Here is a 26,902-nt window from a genome sequence, read left to right as displayed (position 1 = left end):
TTCAGTTAGTGAGGACGAAAGGCAGATTGGAGTGGGTTGAAGAATGAGTTGGAGGTGAGGAGGCAAAAGTGACATTTAGGGACAACTCCTTGGAGAAATTTTGCTGTTACACTGGGCAGATAAATGGGGAAATGCTGCTTACTTGGGTTTCTATGAACATAAGAAACAGTCTCTTCATCGTTTCTAAACCTCTCTCCCACTCTGATGCACCCACCCACAGCATTCCATGATAAAATAAACCGTGGATGATGTGCAGTCCCCAACATAGTAGCTGTGACTCCACTCCTTTTTCTCCCTTTTGAGAAAGTTTCTAGGAATGCAAATCAGTCAGAGTAAGGCTGGGATAACCACAGATCTGCTGACTTCCACACATTCAACTATTCCATGTAACCAAATTATTTGTAGCAGAACATACTATTGACCACACCTTACATTGTTGTTGGCATGCTGGCTGAGATGTGTTGTTGTTCCAGACATGGCTGGCTGGCATTCATTCATTAAATCATTCATTCATTTATCAACTACTTTTTGAGCATTAACAGCATGTCAAGAGCTTGTACTATGGGCACTGGGAGAAGTGGTGAACAAGACAAACACAGTCTCTGCCCTCAGGAGCTCCAGTCAGGTGGGGAGGCAGACGTGGAGTAAGTGATGTCAAGTGAGCTAACAGCCAGAGAAGTGCTGTGTTCTCAAAGACAGCATCGCTGCAGGTGCTGGCCTGGTCCACAGGCAGAGCAAGAGCCTCTCTGAAGAAGTCAGGATGAATAAGCAGAGAGAAGAACTAATGAGACTTATGCTGGGGCTGGGTGTGGACAGCAGCCCAGGGAGAAGTGAATGCCCAGGGATGGAGGGAGCCTATTTCCACTGGGGTCAGGGCCAGCCCATCCAGAAGGTCAGGGAAGGAGGAGAGTGAGGGGTGAGAGGCAGGGGCCAGATGTGCAGGGCCTGGGGGCTCCAGCCAGGAGATTGATGTTTATCAGGAAAGCATTGTGAAGAATTTTGTGTTAAGGGGAGAGGGGTGATGGGATGGTCAGACTTTTTCTCCAAGAGCACTCAGGTGTCTGGGGAACGGGGTGTAGTTGGACAGAGAAAGGTGACAGGACAGTGTCACCTGTATACAGGCGGGGGAAGGCATTAAGTCCCTTCCAGCACTATTTCATCAAACCTTGCTGGGTATTTGGAAAGGGGCTGGGGGCTGGGGCAGAACCAGCCTGTTGCTTCTCAGTGTCCTGTCCCTGTAGCCTGATCTGTTTTTCTTCTCTCCCCTCCCTCCCATCTAGGGGAACCCAACAGGTCAGTTGGCGCCGGTTCTCAAGGGCCAGGACAGGAGCAGACACCACGGGATACCCACAGGGTCAACACAGGGACACAGGATGTAGAACTAACAGCCACGGAAGCTAGAGGGGCCGTCTTAAGGGACTGACAGTGGTAAGCATGGAGTGCAGAGATGCAGGTGCGTGCATGACTTGGGATGGGCAGTGCAGAAATTCACTTATCCAGGGAATGGCAGGACAGTGATTCTCAAACTTTGCTGTGCATAAAAAACGCCTGGGGAGCTCATTGAAAGTGCAGACTTGGAGGCCTTCCTAAGGAATGCTGACTCAGCAAGTGGGGCTGGCAGGGCAGGAATCTTCATTTTTAAGCAGCTTTTTCCTCTCTCCACCCAGGTGATTTTGATCTAGATAGCCCAACGGCCTTCCTTTTGAGAATGCCTCCATGCTGCCCCGCGTCTTGGCCTTATATCCTCAGTCCCCTCTTCTGTCTCGCACCAGCGTGAGCCTGAAAGCTGATTTCAGCCCTGCGTGAAGATGCGAATGACCACGTTCCGGGCTGGGGGCGGCCGGGCTGTCGGGCAGGCAGCGCGCGGCCGCCAGGGGGCGCCAGAGCCCTGGCTCGTGCGCTCGGGCTCCTCCGCCCGCGGACGCCGCGCCCGAGCCAGCGAGCGAGGTAGCGAGCGGAGCAGAGCGCTGCGGGCTCACAAAGCGGCCGGACGCGCGGCGGCGGCGGGTGGCAGGAGCGCAGGGGCGCGAGCCGGCGATCAGCCTTCCCGGCGACGGTGCCGCGGGAGCTCGAGCAACTCGGACGCGGGGACCTGGGCCGGCCCCCAAGGTACGTGCCCAGTGCTACCCCGCGCCCCAACTTGGAGTAGTTGGGACCTCCCCGCGGCCGCCTGGGGGGCCGGCAGGGTCAGGGCCCGGGGTTGCCTCCGCGCGCCCCTCTTGCCACCGAGGCCGCAGGGCGCGCGAGGGAGGCTTTCCCTTAGCTGTGGCCGGGGACCCCCAGCTGCAGGCAGCTCCCACCCCGCTTGCCGGAGCTCGGGTGCTGCTGGAACCCTGTTCTCCCCTCCCCTGCTCCAAAGCCCTGTGCACCGTCCTTGGGAGTGCGGCGTGCGGACCCGGGCTCCTAGCTTCTGGGGAGGGGTACCAAGCCCCTGACAGGAGGGCGGCATCTGTGGGGCACTCGGAGAATAGGCGAGAGGGGTCCCCGTAGTTGGACGGCAGCCTCCGATTCGTGACGCAGCCTCCAGGTTCGTAGCTGAGTCCCCCATTCGTGAGAGGGGTCCCTGGGTCTAGACGCGCGACAGGGGCCCCAGGTGCGCGAGCGCTGGCCGTCCCCGCCGCGGAGTCCCTGCCTCCTCGCTGGGCCGGGCTGGGGCGCTGGGACGCCCGGGTGCCCGGGGCTCGCGGCCGCCCGCCATCCCCGCTCACAGCCCCGCGCTCCCTGCCCCGCAGATGCCTGCGATCGCGGTGTTGGCGGCGGCCGCCGCGGCGTGGTGCTTCCTTCAAGTCGAGAGCCGGCACCTGGACGCGGGCCCCAACCACGGCAATTTCCTAGACAATGACCAGTGGCTGAGCACCGTCTCCCAGTACGACCGGGACAAGTACTGGAACCGCTTTCGAGACGTGAGTACCGGCGCCACCCGGCCCTGGGTGGGGGGGGCGCGGAGCTTCTCGGAGAGGGCACCCCTGAAGCGGGGTTGGGGGGGCAGGTGCGCATCTCCCGCGGGGGCTGGTCGGTCCCTGCTTCCTGGGCACTGTCTTGCCTGAAAGGAACTTTAAAGAACTTCGAAGGCTCCATGCGCTTGCCTGGTACCTGTGGTCCAGGTGTGTGTATTTGTAGGACTGGGGGAGGTGACTGCACTAAAATACGGCACAGATCACCAGCAGCTGGGGAGAAAGAGGTTCCCTGCGCTTTCGACTTCTCCTAACCGTGGTGGTAGACTTTGCTTAGCTCGCGAGAAGACCTCCTGGGGCAGCGGTTACTTGGACCATCCCTAGGATGTGTCAGGAGAGTCCCTGCTGGAGAGGTTAGGTCTGGGAGTCCCAGCTGTCTATGGGGGAGTCAGGTGTTGTGTGTGTGTGTGTGTGGGGGGGGGGTGGTTTATGGCAATGGGCCTGATAAAATACAGGGGAGGTGGGGTGGTTTGACCCTCGGAGTCTTGAAACAGGAACAGCTAGCCCGTGCAGTTGATCCCCTGCCCTGAAAGGGACCCTGGATGGCAGAGCATTGCTCCTCCTAGGGAGCCCTGCGGGTGGAGAAAGCTGCTCCCGGACACCCAGAAGCACACTTGTGGCCGGTTTCTGCCCCAAGGCTGGCTGCCATTCCCCAGGTGTGCCCCAGGGATGTGGGGCAAGAGGCATCTGGTGCAGTCTTTCCAGCAGATGGCATCTCCTCTGTTCTGTGGGAGCGGCTGCCAGCTCCTTCAAGGACTGCCCCAGCTGGCCAGGGCCATGCCCTTCCAGGGGACTTGGAAGTACCATATTTTATGGTACTTAATGTTAGGAATTCCTGTTTCTGAGAAGCCTTAAATATTGTAAAGGTGCCCAAGGAATAAGAGTAAAAAGAGAAAAGCTTTAATGTTCAAATGCAGTTTCTTTGTTTCTGATCAATTTTAGGTGTTAAACTAATATTTTTAGCAGCATATGTATTTTTAAAAATGGTAATTTGACCCATGCCACAGACCCCCTTGTTAATATCGCAGGGCATAGTTTACAGAGAATTTGAGGTGGGGTATGTGTGGAGGTCAGCTTCCTCCACTGGACTTCTCTGAGTCCTGCACCCAGTATCTGCAGGCCTTGCAGGGAGAGGGGATTTGATAAATTGAATGAATCCCAGATGTTTCTATGCACCTTCTAAAGAGCACCCTTTCCAGATCCTGATCCAGAGGAGATGCACTCAGAGCCTTGTGTGGGGGCTTATCACTCTCCTCTCTGTTCCTCCTTTTCTTCTTTCTAGTTGAGGTTGGGCTGCTTTTCTTGGAAGGGGGATTTCAAACACATTCAGTGAATAGCCACAGTTATTTGGGGCCTTTTATCAAAACTGTAATTTCATTAAAAGTTTTTAATTGGTACATAGTAACTGTTGGGGTCTTACTTTTGCAGTAGATAGCTCCCCCCACTCTCCTCCCTTACCCCAGTGAGATTCCTGCCACTCATTGCCCCGTTCCTGACCTGCTCCGTTAACTGCTCAGATCTGAGAATCCTGCATTGATAACCTTTGCCTATGACTGAAAAAGATGTCCAAACCATGAAGGATTCACCTGGGGCAGAGATAATTTTGCTTTTTGTTTTGTTTTTACTTTTCTATGGTTCCATTTTGGATAAAGTTGAGGAGAAGGGCAGATGCTCAACTCTGCTAAAGGTGGAAGAATTGAGCCAGGATTAGAAGTGAAGAGCCAGCTCTGCAGATGCCTTGGTGCTCCTGGCAGCTGGATTGGGATGAAAACACTTGCGCTTGTTGGGTCTTTGGGTTGTGGAAAGGTTTACTGTGCTTCCAAAGCTGTTCAAGATTTTCTAGTCTCAGTGTATTATAAGCATGATATTCTGGATTCCTGCTTAGCTTTAAATTTTTAAAAATTGGGCTTCTCTTCATTTCTCATAATTCTTATGGATGATGGTGACATTTTTAGATCTTTGCATCAGTGTATTTCCATACCTGACTGAGGATGAAGCTCACCGGAAGTGCTTGTTAAATCACAGCATCTAGGATCCTCCCCTGGAGAAGTACTCTTTAGATTTCTGGGGTGAGTGCTGGGAATTCATATTTTAAACACACATACTAGGTTATTCTTATAATGTTTAGGAAATACTGCCTTTAGATAGTGTAAAAATGTCCAAGACACAGCAAAAAGAAAAGCTTTGATGTCCAAATGCACTATTTTGTTGTTTTTGTTTTTGGAGCAGCTTTAGATGTTAGACTAATATTTTTAGCAGCATATATTTTAAAAAATGATAATGCAGCATACCACTAAAACATCTAAAAATGTTCAAAAAAAATCCCCAACATTTTCAAGTGTCATCCATTTTATATGCTTTATGGAGTCACCTGTCACTAACAGTGGCTCAGACATAATTTAATATCATTAACCTCTTTAAAGTGTTGTGAAACGCAGACCAGACACTCTTAGGGCAAGTCCTTGGAATAGTCACAAAGCCTGAGCCTGGAAACAGGTAGTTAGAAGTTGCTTTCTGTAGAAACTCACTATTCAGTGGACAATCAATGAAGCCTCAGCTCGTCTTGCAGTTGCTCAGCCAGCCTGATCATTTTCGCTGAGCTAAGCCTTGCTTGAGATTGACAAAGCCCCAGTTTCTTTGCTATTTCTTTAGTTGTTTCGTTGAAGCTACTGATAACTTTGAAAGGCTGTATCCCACAATTATCGTTTTGATGATTGTCAGTTTTTGAAACTCATTGTGAAAGAAAACTTCTTGCCTTCTGACTTGTCTTTTTGTTGGACTTGGGGGAGGGATATTCAGATGTGATTTTTGAACCTGGGAAACTGAAAGGTAAGGGCTATTGTTAGAGAGTTGATTGTAGCCCTTGGGTGTTGTTGCAGGGTCAACTTTGAAATGAATATGACAGTCGGGTGTGTGCTCCATCTTCCTTGACTCTTGGGTATGCTGTGACATTGCTAGAGGGGACTTGGCAACCTCTACTTACCATTTTGGAAAGTGTCCTATTGCTCTAGGTGTGTAAATACCTACTACCCCCTTATTTTTAGAAGTAAAGCTTTTAGAATAACTCCATGGCTTATTCCCTGGAGTTACAGATCCAGGAAAAATAGAACAACATTCAGATAATTGCCCGTAAATGTATTTGTGGTCTATTAGTTTCATCATTATTCTTTTATAAACACTAGCAACTGGGAAGTTTTAGTCAGATGGAGGCCTGGACTTTTGTACACATACAATGTTACAGAGGCGATGAAGAAGCAGATGTTTGTATTAAGTTTTACAATAATTCTCCATCTTTAGCTGACATGCATTTAACTCCTTCATGGTTTGAGGTTGAGGAATCAAGATGCCACAACTGTTCTCCTAATTTGTCTGAATCTGATTTGATGTTGGCTTTCCATAAACATTACTGTAGGAAGTTTTCCTTTTTCCATCAGTACATTCATTCATTCCAACAAATATTTGCCTACCGTCAGCTTGGCATTGGGTTATAAGAGTGAACAAGATAAATAAATGTAATCTCTTCTTTCATGTAACCTCTTGTTTGCTAGAGGAAATCTTTAACTTATGCTGTCATAGACTTCTTATTCTGTTTTAACAATTTTTTTTCTATGAACATAATACAGTCTGGTTGTAACTGAAAGATTAAAACATTGCAGAAATAGGTAATAGCTAACATTTATGGAGCACTGAGTGTGCCAGACAGTGTTTAAGGTAATTTCCATATATTATCTCACTTAATATTCACACAATCCTATGAGAGAAGTACTTTTACGATCATCTCCTATTTTCTTGGAGGTTAAGTCTCTTGATAAAAATTACAGAGCTGAGATGTTGAGGAGCTGGGGCTGGAACCACACCATCTCACTCTAGGCTCTCACTGTACCACAGCCAATCAGGAGCTGAGTGGATTTGGGGTGCAAGCTTCTGCTGATAGCACATTGCAACTTTTTCCTGCTTTATGAATGAGGGCAATCCATGAATAACCTTAGGTTAAGACAAAGTGGGATGGGAAGTCAGGTGGACATAGTGTATTGTTGGGGTCATGTCAAGGCTTATCGTCTCATAATGAGCTTCTGATTTGATTAAAATAATATTGTTGCTTACACCAAACATGACATTTTCTTTCTTTTGCACACATGAAACTAGCCCTGACATTTAACTTTAGGATAATTACCTTTAGCAGGCCCGAAGAATCAGAAGTGTTGCCTTGGCTGGCATTTATCTTACTGTGGAGTGACCTGAGTGTGTAATTCTAATAAGAGCACAAGGACCAGCTTCTGTTCTTTTTCATTCTGGCACATGCTCTGTGGGATTTGGTGGTCTCTGTAGCAGAACTGGGGTGGCAGTGAGCATCTGATCTGCTCATTTGATCTTAACATATCAGCTATAATGAGTTTCAAGGGCAAGTGGAGCCTATTGATAAAATAGTGGCTGGCTTAGTCAGTGGGACTGGTGACAAAAGGTGGTATGGCTTAGTGGATCAGTCATTAATCTGTCACCACGGAAACTTGGCCTGTAATTGAGAGTAGCAGAAAATCATTTTGATTAAACAGGTTCGAGGAGGCTTAAATGAGTTTGTGATCCTGACTCTCTTTAATGAACCCACTATCTTAAATCCCCTGTACTAGCTGACCATTGATAGAAATAATTATTTCACAGAATCATTATAAAGGGACAGTTTAAAAGTTGATAGGCCTGAGAGCCTTCTTGACTTCTCTGTCCTTACCTTCGGTGTGCCCTTGCCAGAGAAAAGCTAGGTCTTCTTAGATGGCAGAGCTCCTTGCCCTGGTTGACCTTCCCAGGCCTCTCCATGGTACTTCAATAGAACCATACCGCTGGGACGATAAGTGCTCTCCTATATTCTGATGAGGCCAGTTTCAAAACTAAGAAGTGACTCCAAATGGATAATGGACCCATAATACTTGCCTAGAGGAGTGGAACCTCATCATTCACTCAACCACTTCATGTTCCTTGAGGAGGCAAAGTAATGTTAGTAATTAAATGGTATATCATCACTTCTTATTGATTTACTCAGTATAATGTTTCAAACCAAACACAATATCTAAACACAAATACATTCAAGATGACTAATTTTACTTTTCCTGTGGTGGGGCGACTGCCCGTATTCCTTGGAAAATTCGTAACACCCAGACTTATACTAGGCCTTCTCTCTACAGGTGAGATAATTACAAACAAAAGAAATTTCCCGTAAGAGATTAAATAATTCACTTAAGGTTACAAGTATTTGTCCATCACATTTCATTCAGCATGAGACGCCTCCAGTGGTAAGATGCACCATTTTAATGAACTGTCAAGGGGGAAGAGAGTGCCCAGTTGAAAAGTTTAGTAGACCTCGGCATAAAGCTGGAATTCCAAAGGGCTACACCCTCTGTGTAGAGGTAAACAAGAAACAAACTCACCCCGAAGGGGAGGGGCCGCAGCAAGGCAACTTGCCTGTCTCTACCTTGCATTGGTAGGTGGAGAGAAAGGATACGCTCCAAGCAACTGAGCAGGCTGGCACTCTCGCAGGTTTCTGGTCTAAATGCACACTACTATTGTGCCTTTCCCCCATAAAAAAACTTATACACAGTTCATTTAACTTAAATCAATCTCAGATTATCATCTCTGAGCCTCTGACTTGTCATTTGTTAGGAAGTAATAATAATATTCTCTTGGTGAAACTCTAGATTGCAAGTGACTGAAATATGGTCCAGACTGGCTTAAGTGAAAGAGAAAACATATTCACTTGTATATAAAAATTCTAATAAGCCGTGGTTTAATGTAAGGCTGGATCCAGGGGCTCAAGTTACATGGTAGGACTAGGAGGGGTTTGTGTGTGTCTCATTCTGCCTTCCTGCTCCCCATCTTTGGGCTTCGTTTCTCCTATGTTGGTTTTGTGCTCAGGCTGTTTAGTTCCATGTAGTGGCTCATAGCAACTGCAAATCTGCATCATCATAGAGTTTTCATGTTCTCAATAGTGCCAACAAAAGTCCCAGAACTGAGACTTACCAGATTTCCCTGCATTAGGCACCCATTCCTCCACGAATTACTTTGGCTAAGTTAGTAGAATATGCTGATTGTCTGGGCCTGGGTTATATGCTCAGGGCTGGGGCCTAGGACTAAAGGGGTGGAGGAGGTTTCATTGGATCCCACTGTTGATGGATGGGAGAAGGGTAGTTTTTCAAGGGGAAATGGTTGCCTGATGGGCACTTGTCAACAGATGTCCACTGTATTGCCCAAGCTTATGGATTTAGCATGAAGAGTAAATTGGTTAATGCAGGTGAACTCTTAGCACAGTGTCTGGCATCATAAATAGTAAGTAGAGGCTATTCTTTTTATTAATTGTAACAACTCCTATAGCACTTTTAGGTAGCATCCCTTGATTTATAGTTGTATATATCTATATTTTAACTTATTTAATAGTTGGATGCCTGCTGAAGAACCTAAGTCTTGTCATGCCTCACACGCAGCAGGTGGCTGATAAGCATTTTGTTGGCTTGAATTGCCTCCTGAGCAAACCTCTTGGATGAACCTGAGGAAGGAAAGCTTTTAGGAGCGTACTAGGCACATGTGTTTATAGTCTTTGAGAGGTGGAAATTCTGGGGGTCACACATATTGAAAAACTTTTTTTTAGTCTAACTCCTATCTCTAAGCTGGGACCTTGCCACTTTGCAATTCTTTTTAAGCTACACCATCGTATATAGCTCGGTGTCCTCGAGACCTTTACCACAGAGCCCCACTCAGAAAGCTGCTCATTGAATGTTGGAACGAATGAGTGGTTGAGTGTACTGTCCCAGACCAGAACTTTCCACATTTCTGGCAAGGGGAGAGGGCTGTCATTGCAGAGTGAGTCATACTAGCTTTGAATGTGTATGTCTCACTCTATTAGTAATTGACAATGATGATGGATACTAACAAAGGCAGTGCTGTTGAGAGGCAGAGGGAACCCAGCAGGAAAATGCAACCCCCCTCGCAATTCCAGCACAATCTCTGATTCCGTGAAAAGCTCTTTGAGACTGAGTCATGTCATGGTGTAAATGCCCACTCTTAACCTGAGATCACATTCCAGTCTTACCAAAGCTAAGCTTAAGTCTTTGGCTAGAGCGTCAGTTTCCTCTTCTGTAAAACAGGAATGGCGATACTTGCATTGTGGGGCTTGTTGGGAGGACTGAGTAAGCACGTGGCACAAAATAGGTGCTTGTGATCTTTGAGTGGCTGGTGTATCTATTTTAATTCGTGTGTTCTGTAGTTATTTAATTTAAGGGAGCTTCTCTTCTGCCTTATGAGTGTGAGTTGTTGGCACTCAGCTATAGATGCTGCTTTCTGTCTCTTAGAAACATGTTGGGGGAGTTTGTTCCATGATCCTGAGCCTGTCTTCACTGCATTTCTTGCCAGCCTGGAAGGCTGCGTGAGGTTCCATATGGCCCGTTCTTTGTTATTTTCCAGTTGTAGCTCTTGGCACAGAAGACTTTGCCATCATATTTCACGTTCTTGCTGGAATCCCCTCCCCCAAACTGGCAACTCTCATCATGAAGTATCTGGGATGGGGTTTGTGCACAACTGTGCCTGAAATCCCACTTATGTGAAGGATGCCCCTGGGAGCCCCGTGATGCAACTAAGCACTATTTGGTGTCACTTTAATGTTAAGCTCTGATTCAGTTGCCTCCAGCCCATCTCAAGGGGTAGAGACCTCATCTTGTCCTGCAGATGGTCCCAGGCAGGCTTTAGGGGCAGCAGGGGAGGGAGTCCATTTTGAGACAAATGATCCAACCAGCCTCTGTATTACCACGGTGTTCTCAGCACCCTCTGTACACCTGGTGCCCATAATTTGGTCTTGATTTTGCATCATGTTGGCATCACTATGCTTGGGGAAGTTCTTGCAGGGGCTAGCACATGCTTCTTGGCATTCAGGCAGTCCCCAAGTGCCAGATTTGGCTTTAGAACCAAAGGAGAATACTAGTAGGATTGGCCAGACCTTTGATCTTTATCTCCAAAGACCCAGTTCTTCAGTTCCAGATCATTTACAGGTCATCAGAGAACCTATTATTCACTATAGCCCAAGCAGGTTGGCTGTGGCTTAGGAGATACCCAGCAGTAACAAATAGTTAATGCAGGTAGGGTAACTTGTTTGCACATAAGATGTTCTTCAAATGCCAGCTATGTGCCAGGCCTCTGCTAGGCGCTGGGTGAAGAAGATAGACAGGTTTATACCTTCCTGGGGTTTATGGTCTAGTGTGGTAGACAAATAATCACAAAATAATCGTTTAGGTTCCTTTGAGAAAAGCGCTACCAGGCGGAGGCACTGATGCTCTCAGAACATGTCATGGGAAGGGGGAGGAGGAACTCATTAACCATTTTGGATGGGAACTGCTTCCCTGGGAAGGGCATTGAAGCTGAGCCCTGCAGGACGACGGCAGTGAACCACGTGAGGAGAGGCTGTGGAGAGATTGGGTTTGAGGATCTTGAAGTGGGAAAGACCTTGATGTGTTTCTACCAGATGTGTTTGCCCTAGGGTTCCCTGAAGTAGCAAGCTCTCTCCTAGTGTATTTAAAAGCACACTTCCACATTTTCAACTTAACACACATTTGGGGGCAGGGGAATGAGTCAACTGCAAAAGGTGAGGCACACAGATGGCCCAGGTACTTGGGAAGATGGCCTGTAATCTTTCCCCCAATCTTTGTGGCTCTCTGTGTCATCTTCTGCAGCCATCTCTATTGTGTAAACATCCCTCACCCTGGTCTCCACTCAATCCTTCTCACTCTGGTGTCCGTGGTCTGGAGTTTTCCCTTCCCTCTGTGGGCAAATGTCTTGGGCTTTAGCACTCCGACAGTTCCCACTGCTGTTTAGAAATAAGAACATCAAAGTGTTTCTTGGACAGAATGGTGACCTGTGAAGTTTATTTTTTAAAAATGAGACTAGTATACATGGGGCCGCTCCTTCCCCTTTTCGTCTTACCTCCTCCCCTTCCACTGTTGCTTTGAGGCTAAAGATGAAAAGCAAGACTTTCACGCTCAGGAATCAGCTTAGCGGCAGAGACAGACATGCATGCAGTTACTTCAGCGCCACATGGGGAGTGCTGGATAGCATGTGCACCTTCTAGCCCTTGGGTCTGAGTCCGCCAACCGTTCCTGTGACAGACACGAGGATAATAGTTTATTTTTGGGGAGATGAAAGATGCATTCACAGACTGGTGTTGTGAATTACTGGGGATTCCTTTAGGAGGGTAATGCTAAGATCCAAGTTAACTTGATTGAATAGCTTTCCTCATGGTTTTATGAAAATATACCCCCCAGAGACCCTCTCACTTGATCCTTTAAAACTAACTTTTCTCTGGGGCAAGGGAGGAAGGGAGGACATACTATACAAGCATTTGTAATGATTCCCAAACCCTTCCTGTGTGATCTGGGACACATCACACTACAGAGGGTACCATCAACATTCCCCAGAAGCATTATGAGGTGGGTGAGCAGTCATTTATGCGAAGTCCACCAGCGCCTGTGATTGGAGCAGGGAAGCGGAACTTACTGCAGGTGTTCCAGGCAATCTTTGTGCAAATAAAACACGGAGAAAACAAACGTGCAGAGAGCAGAGGCCTCCGTTTTCTATTTCAGCTGTACTAATTCTGTCCCACTGTGCAGATAGAGTCACACTCTGACTCAGCTCTGAGAGGCCTGACCAAGGCAAAAAGAAAAGATACCCAGAGTGGCATTCTCAGACTAACATCTTTACAGTCTTGAGAAATCACTGTCACGGTTTATTTAAAATGCAGATTTCATCCTCCTAGTCCCGAGTAGTCTTTAGAAGGTCAAAGGTGGCTGCAGATTTCATCCTCCTAGTCCCGAGTAGTCTTTAGAAGGTCAAAGGTGGCACCCAGGAACCTGCATTTTAAATGAGCAGTCCAGGTGATTTCTTTTTTTTTTTTTTTTTTTTTTTTGAAACAGTCTTGCTTTGTCGCCTAGAGTGGAGTGCAGTGGTGCCATTTCAGCTAACTGCAACCTCCGCCGCCTGGGTTCAAGTAATTCTTTTGCTTTAGCCTCCTGAGTAGTTGAGACTGCATGCATATGTCACCACACCCAGCTAATTTTTGTATTTTTAGTAGAAATAGGGTTTTACCACATTGACCAGGCTGGTCTCAAACTCCTGACCTCAAGTGATCCGCACCCCTTGGCCTTTCAAAGTGCTGGGATTACAGGCTCGATCCACTAAGCCTAGCCCAGTCTAGGTGATTATGATGTAGGTAGTTCTCAGACTATATTTTTAGGAAAATCCTAGAGAATTCTTACTTATCCCAAATAGTCAACACCATTTAGCTGCAATGAATAATAACATTTTAGACAAAATGAGCATTTTATCTTGAAGACTTGCAATAAATTAATATGAGTGCAGTATTTTCCCCTTATGCCAAGAGGGCTACCATTCACATCAGAAAAAAACGATCTTGTTTTCCAATCTGTGACTCTACAAAGGTCTCAGCAACAGCTATTGTCATGAGGTATTCCTGGAATGGAGTAACATTTGGGTCTTGATTGGCTGCCAGGGCCTAGGGATGCTTGCACACTTGAGCACAGTAGAATTGATGTGGGACCTTCTACATGACAAAATTCCAGGGGATCACCTCAGCAAATCTGTCTCCAAAGGCCTGATTCTAGCCAACTCTGTCCTGACTTTGTATCTTCTCTAATAGAACTGCTATGTTTTCTGCACAGATGAAATGAGGGAAATTGACTCTGGCATTGGCTTTAGTTTATAGTGAAAAGAGTATTGAATCTGAAGCGGTGTTAAGGGTATGTAACAGACAAGGAATGGTGGATGTAATACAGACTGTGTTTACTCCTGGGCGCTGAGATGCAGATACTGATAGTCGAAACCCCAGAGGGAGTCTGAGACATAGGGACTGGACGGTGACATTGCCTGATGCTCTTTTTGATATAGTCAATTCTTTTCTTGATTGACCAGACTTTTTTGTTTTTTGTTTTTTTTTGAAAGATCAGAAGGTACCTACCCTCCTGCCACCTCCTTCCACCAAAGGAGTCATCAAAGTTTAGAAAATTTATGAGCATCAACCAGACTTGGCAGTATTCTTCATTCTGAAGTCATTCTGTACCTACCGAACAAACTCTCAAATGTTCCTTACGCCAGCTGGTTGAATTTCCTTTAATTAATGGTAAATTAATGGCACCTAAAATTGATAAAAAAAAATATTGCCAAGAGGGAGAAATAGTTAAGTCTATTGGCCAGACTTATTGACTATTTGGGGTCTTTCCATTGTTCCATTGTTAGGGGAACATGGGGAATTTCTGGGTCTTTCCATGCTCATTGGACATGATGATTCCCTTGTGACTTCTGTGGGCGTGGTTGGCTGGTATCAGTACTTTCATCTGGCCAAGCCCTTACTTCCTATCTGAGTCAGCCAGCCTGGTCGTGGCTCTGGACCTGGTCTGGAGCCTTTGTCCAGCCACCTGGAATGAGGCCTGCATCACTTCCAGTGAACAAAAAAGTCAAATGCTATCCATGATAAAGATAAAAATAATGTTGTATTCACTGTTGTTAGAGAAATTGTGAGATTTTTACATGCCAGAATTGTTGGTTTAAAAATTCCTACTTCAGAAAGACCTTTCATGTGTGTTTTGGAATATTTTGCTTCTTTCCATGGCCGTCTGGTCCTAGATCTTTGCCTTTTTAGAAACCAGATCCTGTTGTACTGATTCAGTAGGTTTTGTTTGTTCATGCATTCATACCAAAGATACTGACCAGGCTACCATGTACCAGGCACTGTGCTATGCACTTAGGATGTAGCAGAGGGGAAACAAACATTCCTGTCCCCTGAACAGGTTGCAGGCTTTCTATTTGAGACAAAGTGAAGAGAAAGAGGTGCTTAGAGGTCAGGGAATCCTGCTGGAGATTTTTCTGCAAAGAAAAGGGCCTACTCTGCAAATGGCCCTGAGCAGTTCTGCTCAGCTGGGCCTCCAGAGGCCTTCATTGTCCTTCTTGTGATCCAGGGCCACATCTCTGAATCTTTCTGGTGGTCGGGTCACTTCAGCTTGCCTCAAGTCTTCTGGAAAACATTAGGCAACCTCCGTTATTTTGCCCAATTTTGTGGGTGCAGACACTGCCAATAGGCAAACAGGAAGGTGCTGGCCTGTGCAATCAAGGTGGAGAGTTCAGACACGACAGAACTTGTGTGTGCATAAATGCTGAAGTGTGGCGAGTTTAGCCTTGTCAGGGCTCTTGGTCAAGGGCTGTAGTGCATGGAGAGGTAATTATGGAAAACACGCCCTGTCTTTAGCAGCCCTGGATTGGTAGGGAGTGTGTTTCATTGGAGCATAGCATGCAGAGCTCAAAAGATGCACATTATAAATGTCCCACTTGATGCAGTTTCTCAAAATGAACACACCCAAACAACCAGACCAGGAGACAGAATATTACCAGCATCTGTGACGACCATCTCATGCTCCAGCAGTCACCGACTTCTAACATCATAGATGTGTTTTGCCCATTTTCTTACTTGTATGAATGGAATGAGTATGTACTTTTAAATGTCTGGCTTCTTTTTTTGACATTAAATTTTTTATGCTGTGTGTGTGTGTGTGTGTGTGTGTGTGTGTGTGTGTGTGTTTATTTTCATTACGGTATAAATATTCCACGATTTATTTACTTGTCCTATTGTTGAGGCGTAATTAGTTTCCAGTTTTTGGTTATTACATAATAGCACTCTCTGAGGCATGCCTTTTGGCGAACCTACATACACATTTTTCTCAGGTACACACCTAGGTATGGGAATCCACTGGTCACCATAAGAAAGGTGAGTATTTAACTTAAAGAGATGCAATTAACTAGTTTTCCAAACTGGTTGTGCCAACTACTCTTTCATTCATATACAAAGGTTCACTGGGAGCAACATTTTTTGTTTTACTGATTGAGAAATTAAAAATAGAAATCCTATAATCTAACTCATACATCCAATTCAACAAAACTGTATCAATTATGTGTCAGAACAGACATTTGCCTACCCTCATGAAAGTTATGTTCCAGTTGAGGGAGGAAAGCAACACAGTTAAAGATACAATGGTTGGTTTTAAGTACTAGGGACAAAGATACCTTAGTATAGAGGGAATATAGAAAGGATATATTTATGCTCTAACGGTGGGTCTTCCATTATTCTTTTGACTTGACGTTGCTCTTTTCCCAATTTAAAGAAAAAGATATTTTTAAAAAAAAAAGAAGTTAGACGATACAGAAAAATGGAATAAGTTACTTCCCTCTGAAATACACTCACATTGAACACTTTTTGGAAAGGGTCTATTTGCCTCCAGTAGACTTTTGAATACTAAAGTTTTTATTTTCATGGTTGATATCATGCTGTTTATATGATTTGGGGCTGTCTTTTCTCATATAACAAAGCATAAACATTTTAGTGTGGTGCTATTCTTTGTAAATGACATTTTAATGGTGTATTTGAGTCCAGTGAGAGTATATGCCACAGTATACAAAACTAAGGTATCTATCTGATGGGAGGCAACTGGCCGTTTCTTTTTTTTCCTTATTCTAAATAATTGTGTGATGAATATTTTTGGTCATATGAGTCTTTCTACATTTACAACTATTTTCCTTTTGATATATATCCAAAAGTAGCAATGCTCAGTGTGCCATCACATGTATTTTAAAAGCCGTTAATGTATGTTATCACCTGGTACTGATTCTACCTCTGGAATTGTAGAATATGTGTTTTACTGCAACCTTGCCAGCTATGGGTATCAGTGAATATTGGTAAAGAAGAAGAATTTGATGGAAACATGGCATGCCAGGTTATGTGCAAGTACTAAATCAGCACAGGTAAAGTGAGGCATGATCATCAGAGTCCCGATTGGGAGGAAAGTTTTTTGGCTCCCACTTCAATTTGGTCAGGGAAACAGATGTGAGAGCCCACAGCTCACCCAGAGCCAGGGAGCAGAAGGTGCTGCCCTTCCTCATGCTTGTGCCTGGCCTTGGGAATGCTTTGCAGAGCCTATTCTCCGAAGAGCCCTTTGAACTGGTTGTGGGGATATTAACGAATCCCAGCCTTGTTCCTAATTAAGAGCAGGAGCAGATGCTCCAAGCTGGATTTTAAGTGAGATTGCCGCTGACCGATGCCCTGCTGCTGGTGCAATGTATGGCTGTTTTAATGCCCTGTGGTGGAGGAGGGAGAGAAGATCATTAAAACCCAAGTCCATTCCCACCACAGCGGTAAAGTGGTTTTTCCTGTCGAATACAGACAAGGCTTGGGCCTACATCTCAGCCTTCATTTGTGTTCAAGACATTTACTTGATTTTCATTACCCAGTATTTCCTCCTACCGCAGGCTTGCCTGGTGCACTCACCTCAGAGAGCAGGCAGGGAGAAGGGCTTCCCCAGATGCTGTCTCAGCATCATGAATGAGACAGAAAACACAACAGTCCTCACAGTCTGTGTTAGCTCTTTGGGAGCTCTCTGCCAGCCTAGAACAGTGATTCCCAGCCACAAGATTTTCCCCCTAGAAGACTTTTGGCCCTGTCTGGAGACATTTTTGGTGCCATACTAGGTGGAGTGTGTGCTACTGGCATCTAGTGAGTAAAAGCCACGGGTGCTAAACAGCCTACAGTGAACTGGGTGGCCTCCCTCAAACCCCCCAAATAATTGTCACTAAGGTCAAGGTTGAGAAAGACTGGCTTAGAGATACGGTTGCTCCTTTTATTATAATTTTTTAATATGAGATATGGCTGGGGGGATGAAAGGTAAGAGTGCCGTTCATTTGAGAAATACATGTGCCAGGTACTCTCCTAGGTTTTGGGACACAGTTCTGACAAAACAGTTAATGTTTCCTGCCCTTGTGGAGCTTACATTCTAGGGCATAGGGCTCTTCTTGGTTGTGACATTTGAATTTTCCAGAGCCAAGGGAAGGGAGGGCTGACTGAAAAAATACATTACTTTTTTTTTTTTGTCTTATTTTTTGAGATGCAGTCTTGCTCTTGGTGCCCAGGCTGAAGAGCAATGGCGTGATCTTGCCTCACTGCAACCTCTGCCTCCCAGATTCCAGTGATCCTCCTGCCCCAGCCTCCAAGTAGCTGGGATTACAGGTACCCACCACTATGTCCAACTAATTTTTATATTTTTAGTGGAGACGGAGTTTCACCATGTTAGTCAGACTGGTCTTGAACTCCTAACTTCAGGCAATCTGCCTGCCTTGGCCTCCCAAAATGCTGGGATTACAGGTGGAAGTCACCAAGCCTGGCCTAAGTACATTACTTTTTATATCAAGGAAGTTTGATAGATTATTACATTCAATCAGGCATAATAAAGACCATGATTTTTATTGTTTTTGCCAAGATAAATGACCACTGGGAGATGTTGTTTATTTACCTATGCATTACAGTAAATTGGTTGCACCGTAAATCAGAGAGCCTGCTTGATTTTGCTACCCTGAGGAGTGGGAAAATGCAGCATAACAATATTTCTGTTCCCCAAGAGAACTACCAGTCTCCAGATGGACAGGCTGAATATTCTCCCTTAATTCTTGTTTCTCCGCACATCGTGGGTAGTGTCGGTGATTTCCAACAAGATGAACTTTGTTCACAGCTTGCTTCTTTCTCATCTGCTGCATGGCAGATTTCAATGGAGCATCTTCTCTTTCCCTGTATAATTCTAGTATCTCTGCCTTGGGGTGGGAAAGGGGACATGATCCATAACAAAGTGATCAAGCCCACCAGCCTCTGAGAGGATGTCTGATCATGTCTTTACTTCTGATCAAGTCATCTGTGAGTCCACATCAAGTCCATAGGATAGTGGAGGTGGAGAGGTAATGCCTCTGCTCTATTTGGGTTTTTCTATAGCTGCTGCTCATGGATGTGAAGTTTTAGTCCAGAATTATGGGGTGTACCATGTGGCCCATTCCCATGACTGGCAGAGAGAGTTCCCCTTGGCATTTTCTGCAGCTTCCCCTTCCTTCCCCCATTCTTTATTCTGTATCCCTCCCTAAATCCTCCCAATTTCCATCCCTGACATCCAGCATGGGTTGCTATCTCTGTCCTGGCTGGTCACTTGCCAGGTGAAGATCAGATGTCTTAGGGATGGGTAGGAGTATGGGAGAAAAGGTCTTTTGGGTCCAGTCTGAAGGGCCCCTTTCCTTTTAAATATTAACTTCCTGCCAATGTAACTGCTGAGCAATTCTTTTTTTTTCTTTTTTTACCTATGTGTCAATTGGCAACTCCTGAGCAATTCTAAGCTAAAGTGTATTTTTCTCCTTTCCCACCTTGAGTTAAAGTCCAAAGTCCCACTGAGCTCTTTGGCATACTTTAGGTGGCCTGGAAGACAGAGAAGAAAACCTATAATGTCATAGCCCGCTCCCTTATCACAGCTTGGCAGGACCCCATCCTTTGAGGTGCTCACACAGACCTGTCGCTGATGTTGCTACTGTGTGACTTGTCATCCAACAAGGGACCTTGACACTCCAGCAAATCTTCTGGAGTAACTTTTTAAGATACTTAAGTTATAGTTTTAAATTTTTACTCTCTCTTCCATTCCCTTCCCCACTGCAGAGTTAGTGTTTATGTAAAATCTACATAAGACTGAGCAGCAGAGTGATTGAGCTTCTGCAGAAAGAACACGGATGTTGATTCCTAGGCAAGAAATGCAGTTTGTGTTATACTGGACAAGGGAAACAGATAATCATTTTCTTCCCATGTTTTTGATCAAGTAAAATTTTAAGTTTGAGAGATGTTAGTTTGTCTTAATTACTAAATACTTGTGTGATAGGCATGGTACCAGACTCTGTGGTATGAAACTGAAGATTTAGTAATCTTGGCTCTGAGGAGCTGAGGCTGTACTTGGATAAACAGGTAAATAATTATAATACAAGGTGACATGAGGGGAAGCATAGGACACCAGGGGAGCCTCAGGGAGGGTCATACAGTCCCAGTGGAGAGGTCAGAGAGGCTTGCAGAGAGAAGGCATCTGCTCTGAATTGTGAAGTGCCTTTTGGAGAAGTATCAGAGGAAGAGGGCAAGGGGGAGAATGATGCAGAACAATCTGTCACCCACATAAACCCCAGAGCCTTACACAGCTAGGACTTTGCTTTAAGTCCCATTCACAGATGCACATCCAGCAGCCAAAGGAATTCAAGAGGAGTTTCAATTTTTACTTCGAGGAAAAAATATTAAAGAATACTCAAAATCATAACCCACAATGAAGGTTCTGAAAAGCTCTGTTCTCCTCCTCTTCCTCCTTCCTCTTCCTTCTCATCTTCCTTTTCCTCTTCCTCTTTCTCCTTCTCATTCTTTTGGTCTCTCTGTGTACTCAGCAGTCTCTTTTATGACAACAGCATAAAACTCTTCTTCTTAGCCAGGAGGTACTTGCCTCTCCTGGTTAAATACTTCCCACTTTACCCTGGCTTCTTAGGTGCTCTTCTACCCTCCTGACTTCCAGGCTGGAAATAGATGAAAGTGTTCTTTAGAGGGCATGGGATGGGCGATGTGGAGTGGGGAGAAGTTGGGGAAGCTTGACGTCTTAATAAATCTCCTCCCTGTCACACTCATGGGGCATTTGGCCATTCAGTGCCCACCCTCTCAGTAATGATAGGTGGGCTGTAATCCACTTACTTCTCTTGGACACGTTGCTTTCAGACATCCTAATCTCTCTTTCCCAGGGGGCGTACCCTCTCTGTGCAGAGCAAAACAACTCTATGTCCAAAAGAAGCAGGAAGGCCGCATAATAGGATTAGTATATCACAGTCGGTAGAGCCGATTAGAACTGATTGTCTTGGGGCAATATTGATTGTCTTTTGGAAATTATTTCAGTAATACGAGTGAATGAGAGAGAGAGAGAGAGAGAGAGAGAGAGAGAGAGTGTGTGTGTGTGTGTGTGTGTGTGTGTGTGTGTGTGTGTGAAGGAGAGCAGTGTGAACAGCTGCAGCTTTCTAAGACCAGTCGTAAACACATGTCCTTGTTTACCAAACATGTATGGGCAGCCAGCGTATTGAAGAATTTCAATTTGGGAAATAAACATGAGGCAGTTTTGTTTATTTTTAATTGCTGCTTTCTCTTAATAACATCTTGGCAGATTGCATAGCTCTCTATCATGTTTAGCCTTAAAACTAAGTTCAGTTAAGTTTGCAACCTGCATCTTCTATCAGATTTGGGGTTTTCTCTTCCTCTTCCCCTGAACAGTTTTGACTTGTGGCTTGAGGAGTCCGAGTGGGGATGAATGTCTGATTGATTATTTAACCTTCTTCCCCTAAGGCCCTCTAGAGGGCCAGGCAGGGAACTTGCTTACTATATAATTTCTTTATGCAATGGTTTGAATCCAGGTCAACCTCTTCCTTCCTATCTTGCTTTTATCAGTTAATACGGGTTAAATTATGCTGTGGTCACCAATAACCAACTCCATGTGAGCCACACTTTTGCTTAAAATAAGAAAGATTTATTTCTTCTCATGCCACACATCTCATGGATTGGTAGGGGCTCTGACCTGCGTTGTCCCAGGACACCAGGCTGATGAAGCCTCCGTCTCCATGCATTCACTGTGCAGGAGGAAGAGTGTGCTGCAGGGCCTTGCACCAGCAATTCAGTGCCTCTTCTTAGAGGAGACACCGTTTTGGAGAGCAAAGTAGGTCACATGCCCAGACCCCATATCAGTGGGGCAGTTAAGGGTGATGTTGTCTTGTGCCTAGGAGAAGGAGACGCTACATGCTTGGCCAGTGGCATTAATAATGTTCCAAGGGCATCCCTTTCTGGGGATCTATCCTGCAGCTTATGCTACTAAAGCACTCTCACCTATAGGTGGTCCCCATCGATGGATATGCACGCAGTGGCACCAGCTGAGCTGTTGATGATGCTCCCTAAACTCTCATTCCTTGCTCTACTAACCAATAGGGACAGTGACTTCCCTAATGCTGCCCCATCTCACAGTTTGGTTAGACCTCTTGAATTCCCTTTTCCCTTTAGTTAGTCACAGGACAGATAAGCAAGTTTGCTGCCTGAGAAAATGCTCAAGTGGGGAAACAAATCTTCTCTTCTTGCAGGTGCTCCAGTTTTTGAGCGGTTCTCCTGTCTAATAACCCCTTAAATGGCACTGGACTGGGGACACACCTCAGTGAGAAAACCTGATGAACCTTACATGTCCCCAAAGGCTGGTGACCACCGCCTTCTCCCTTTGTTTTCTCATACAGACGGGGAAGCAGGGAGGGCTGGTATGGAGTAATGGTAGGGGTTAGTTCTTTCTACCCCTTTTATGAAGCTCTCTAGGTAAAAATCATTCTTTCACATCTGGAAGCTCATTGCCTGCTCCCCATCCCTATCTCCCTTATTATTATTTTTAGAATAGTAAGGAATTTGATGCTGAACTTTGATCTTAGTCAAATTTGGGGAGGGGAGGGTGAATACAAAGTCCCACTTAAACAACACAGTCTGGATATAAGGGACCTAACTCTCTGCCTGGAAACACAGTAGTTTATTGATAAATAGGAAAACTTACTAATATATACCAATTTTAAAATACTCTAGATTTGTGGCTTAGCTTATTTTGGGGGAACTTCTACTGAATGCAAATTTCTTTTTCTGTTCAAATTTACTAGGGGCTAGGGAGAAAGCTTGCTTCATTTCTGAAAACAAACATTTTATTGGGTCATTTAGTTTATGTTGCATTTAAAGTGAAAGCAGTGATTATTTCAAATCTGAATGTCTCCGACATGTGGGACTTGGATGTGATTTTTACTTTAAATTCAGTATTTTCTCCCCTTTTTGGGATACCAAAGCCGGGCTTGTCTCCAGGAGACTTTGAATTCTGCCACAAGGGTTTGTGTCTCAGGCCCTCATGCTTGGTTATCCGATCTGTTGGTGGATGACTCCAGCTCACCAGTCTTTGCTCTAGTGGAACTTAGATGCGATTTTTACTTTAAATCCAATAATTTCACCCCTTTTTGGGATAAGAATGTCAGGCTTTTCTCCCGGAGACTCTGAATCTTGCCACAAGGGATTGTGTCTCAGGTCCTCATGCCTGGTTAACCAATCTGTTGGTGGATGACTCCAGCTCACTAATCTTTGCTCTAGCAATAATAGCAGCTAGCATTTATTATGATGTAGTCTGTGCCAGGTGCTATTCTAAGATGGCCTTGTCACCATCTTCCTCTGTGATTTTCTGTCCTCCTGTGCATGTGTATGCCCACACATGTTCTGGACTTCTGCCCAAGCCTTAGAGATAGCCCGTTTAATCTTCCTGGTTCTGCCAGAAGATCCTGTTACTTCCGCTTTATACCCGAGGAATCTGAGACACAGGGTGAGGAGGTGACTTGCCCAAGTAGAAGAGCTAAGGAAAAGCAGGGGAGCTTCAAATATGGGTTTGACCCCAAACCTGCATTCTGCAGCATGCTGTGTTGCTGAATGGAATCTACTTCATTCTGTTCATCGGCTCAGCAGCCAGCAAGTTGACAGAAACCGGGTCTTTTTCAGCTCCGTTACATGAAGCCAAGTGTCCCTCTTTCCAGAGTCACTAGGATATGCTGATGTGTGGGTGCTGCTTTTGTCAGCTTTTTACAGTGGTCCTTAGCTTCAGGTGCTGTCTGAGCTGACATGTGGAGCTTAGCAAGGGGCGCTCTGTTGAAATGAGGCTCCGTTCTCCCCCTCAAATGTCATTATTCCCTGGAGAGTAAGTGGGGAAGCGTCACAGTCCAGTGGACATTGACCTACTGTAGCTGCTCATAGGGGTTGTCGGCAGGTTGACAGGTTTGCTTTGATATATAGCCAGCAGGCTGGCCCTGTCTGCCTCCCTGCAAGTTATACTGAGAAATGCTTCAGAAGCTAGAGGTTCAAGTTGGCTATACCCAAACTCTGAGTGGTCTGCAAGTGTCTTCCTAACCTTGAAACTAGTAAGAAAGGGATCTGGATTGTGTTTCTCTGTAATTCTTGCAAGGGCCTTCCCAGTCCCACTTACAACAATAAATTCACTACTTAAAAAAAAAAAAACAAACCATAAAATCTCATTTTTTGAGAAAATTAATCATAAGAAAAAAAACACCTGTAATCCTGTCACCCCAAGATAGCCACATTGCTTTATTCATTTATATACCCACACATATACAATTTTAAATGAAATCATGTTGTGTATACGCCCTCTTCATTTAAAAATGCTCCATAAACATCTTTCTGGATCACGGCATATACTTTGACCACGTCTATGTAGTATTTCTGTGGGTGGATGGTTCAATAATTTATTTAAATAAGGCTTCTTAAAAGATTTGGACTGTGTTCAGTTTTTCCCTATTATAGCAATGTTATGATGAAGATTTTCAGTGATTAAATCTTTGTTCATCTTTATTATTTCCTTGGGATACATTTTTAGTAAAAGAATTGCTGAATTTCTGGGAAATAAGAATATGTAAGACTTTTTTTTTTTTTTTTTTTGAGATGGAGTCTCATTCTGTTGCCCAGGCTGAGTGCAAGTGCCATGATCTCGGCTCACTGCGACCTCCACCTTCCAGGTTCAAGTGATCCTTCCACCTCAGCCTCCCAAGTAGCTGGGATTACAGGCACCTGCCCCCATGCCTGGCTGATTTTTGTATTTTTAGTAGAGATGGGGTTTTACCATGTTGGCCAGGCTGGTATTGAATTTCTGACCTCAAGTGATCGACTCCCTTCAGCCTGCCAAAGTGCTGGGATTACAGGCGTGAGCCACCATGTCCGGCCAAAAATGTAAGACTTCTGATGTGTTTTGCTGAGCTGCACACCTGCTCTAACCCACTCAGCCAGAGGTCACGTTTCTCAATACCAAGACATCATTGACACCCGTAGAAAATGTTAAGGTCCCCGCCCTCAAGATCTCAAAGTTCCTAGTTCTTTCACTGACCTATTCCTTCCACCTTCTAGATCTTTACTTTTCTCTTCTAAAACACAATGCTGACCTTTTTTTTAGTATTTAATATCTATGCATTCAAAATATTTCAAAAAGGATACAGCAAATGTATTTTCTTGCACCTCTGTTTTTTATCTGCTCTGTTTTGTTCTCTGCTTCTCTTTGCTACCTGCCACAGGTGACCACCTTTATTAATTTCTTACACATTCTTCCAGAAATTGTGTGTGTGCATGTAAGCAACAGTATAATTTGGGACCTACTGGAGAGTGGATGGTGAGAAGAAGGAGAGGATCAGGAAAAATAACTATTGGGTACTAGGCTTAATATCTGGATGATGAAATAATTTGTACAACAAACCCCCATGACATGAGTTTACCTATGTAACAAACCTGTGCATGTACCCTTGAACTTAAAAAAAATCCCTATAATTTGTACCCTTCCCAACATTTTACCCCAAGGTAGGAGTCTACACACTGTTCTTTAGCTTGCCTTTTTAAACATAAAATATGATAAAGAAACTTAAACAAAATCAGAACAGAGAAAACATCTTCATCTTTATTTCTAATATATATTTTATTGGACTTTAGGTTCTGGGGTACATGTACAAAACATGCAGGATTGTTGCATAGGTACATACATGGCAATGTGGTTTGCTGCCTCCATCCCCCCATCACCCATATCTGGCATTTCTTCCCATGTTATCCCTTCCCAACCTTCCTACCACCCACTGTCCCTCCCCTGTTGCCCCTCAGCAGACCCTAATGTGTGATGCTCCCCTCCCTGTGTCCATATGTTTTCATTGTTCAATACCACCTATGAGTGAGAACATACGATGTTTGTTTTTCTGTTCTTGTGTCAGTTTGCTGAGAATGATGGTTTCCAGATTCATCGATGTCCCTACACAGGACACAAACTCATCGTTTTTTATGGCTTCATAGTATTCCATGGTGTATATGTGCCACATTTTCTTTGTCCAGTCTATCATCGATGGGCATTTGGGTTGGTTCCAGGTCTTTCTTTGCTATTGTAAACAGTGCTGCAATGAACATACGTGTGCATGTGTCTTTATAATAGAATGATTTATAATCCTTTGGATATATACCCAGTAATGGGATTGCTGGGTTACATGGAATTTCTATTTCTAGGTCCTTGAGGAATCGCCACACTGTCTTCCACAATGGTTGAACTAATTTATACTCCCACTAACTATGTAAAACTGTTCCTAATTCACCACATCCTCTCCAGGATCTGTTGTCTCCAGACTTTTTAATGATCACCATTCTAATTGGCATGAGAAGGTATATCTCAATGTGGTTTTGATTTGCATTTCTTTAATGACCAGTGATGAAGAGCATTTTTTCTTATGTTTATTGGCCTCATATACATCTTCTTTTGAAATGTGTCTGTTCATGTCATTCACCCACTTTTGAATGGCTTTTTTTCTTGTAAATCTGTCATAGTTCTTTGTAGATTCTGGATATTAGCCCTTTGTCAGATGGGTAGATTGCAAAAAATTTTTCCCATTCTGTTGGTTGTTGGTTTTCTCTAATGATTGTTTCTTTTGCTGTACAGAAGCTCTGGAGTTTAATTAGATCCCATTTGTCTATTTTGGCTTTTGTTGCCAATGCTTTTGGTATTTTAGTCATGAAGTCCTTGCCTATGCCTATGTTCTGAATGGTTTTGCCTAGGTTTTCTTCTGGGGTTTTTTATGGTGTTAGGCCTTATTTTAAGTCTTTAATCCATCTGGAACTAATTTTAGTGTAAGGTGTCAGGAAGGGGTCCAGTTTCTGCTTTCTGCACATGGCTAGCCAGTTTTCCCAACACCATTTATTAAACAGGGACTCCTTTCTCCATTGCTTGTTTTTGTCAGGTTTGTCAAAGATCAGATGGTTGTAGATGTGTGGTGTTTCTTCTGGGGTTTCTGTTCTGTTCCATTGGTCTATGTCTCTGTTTTGGTCCCAGTACCATGCTGTTTTGATTACTGTAGCCTTGTAGTATAGTTTGAAGTCTCATAGTGTGATGCCTCCCCCTTTGTTCTTTTTGTTTAGAATTGACTTGGCTGTGCGGGCTCTCTTTTGGTTCCATATGAAGTTT

At 44.7% G+C, this 26,902-nt stretch overlaps 1 protein-coding gene and 1 long non-coding RNA gene across 3 annotated transcripts in view; one reads left to right on the top strand and one right to left on the bottom strand.

The window, feature by feature from the left end:
• Positions 1 to 1,937: 1,937 nt before the first annotated feature.
• The window catches only part of SPOCK1 (SPARC (osteonectin), cwcv and kazal like domains proteoglycan 1), a 522,198-nt gene continuing 497,233 nt past the window's right edge, over positions 1,938 to 26,902 (top strand). The window contains exons 1-2 of one of the 2 annotated variants that reach the window (XM_032250505.1): positions 1,938 to 2,109; positions 2,733 to 2,903. In XM_032250505.1, coding sequence (XP_032106396.1) covers positions 2,733 to 2,903 — 171 coding nt within the window. In that variant the 5' untranslated portion in view covers positions 1,938 to 2,109. Of the gene's footprint in view, positions 2,110 to 2,511; positions 2,528 to 2,732; positions 2,904 to 26,902 lie in introns of those variants that run through there. The other variant, XM_032250504.1, reaches the window with a different exon arrangement.
• Positions 8,624 to 15,139, bottom strand: LOC116531628. Its single transcript, XR_004260496.1, has 3 exons — positions 15,127 to 15,139; positions 13,773 to 13,775; positions 8,624 to 8,715 (listed from the first exon to the last, which is right to left on the bottom strand). It is a non-coding gene; the product is annotated as an uncharacterized LOC116531628 (long non-coding RNA).

The sequence above is a fragment of the Sapajus apella genome, unplaced genomic scaffold (genome assembly GCF_009761245.1).
Source record: "Sapajus apella isolate SASKATOON/1434 unplaced genomic scaffold, GSC_monkey_1.0 scaffold71, whole genome shotgun sequence".
NCBI classification, from domain to species: Eukaryota; Metazoa; Chordata; class Mammalia; order Primates; family Cebidae; genus Sapajus; species Sapajus apella.
The sequence above is the reverse complement of the archived record's forward strand: the minus strand, read 5'-3'. Positions and strand labels throughout refer to the sequence as shown.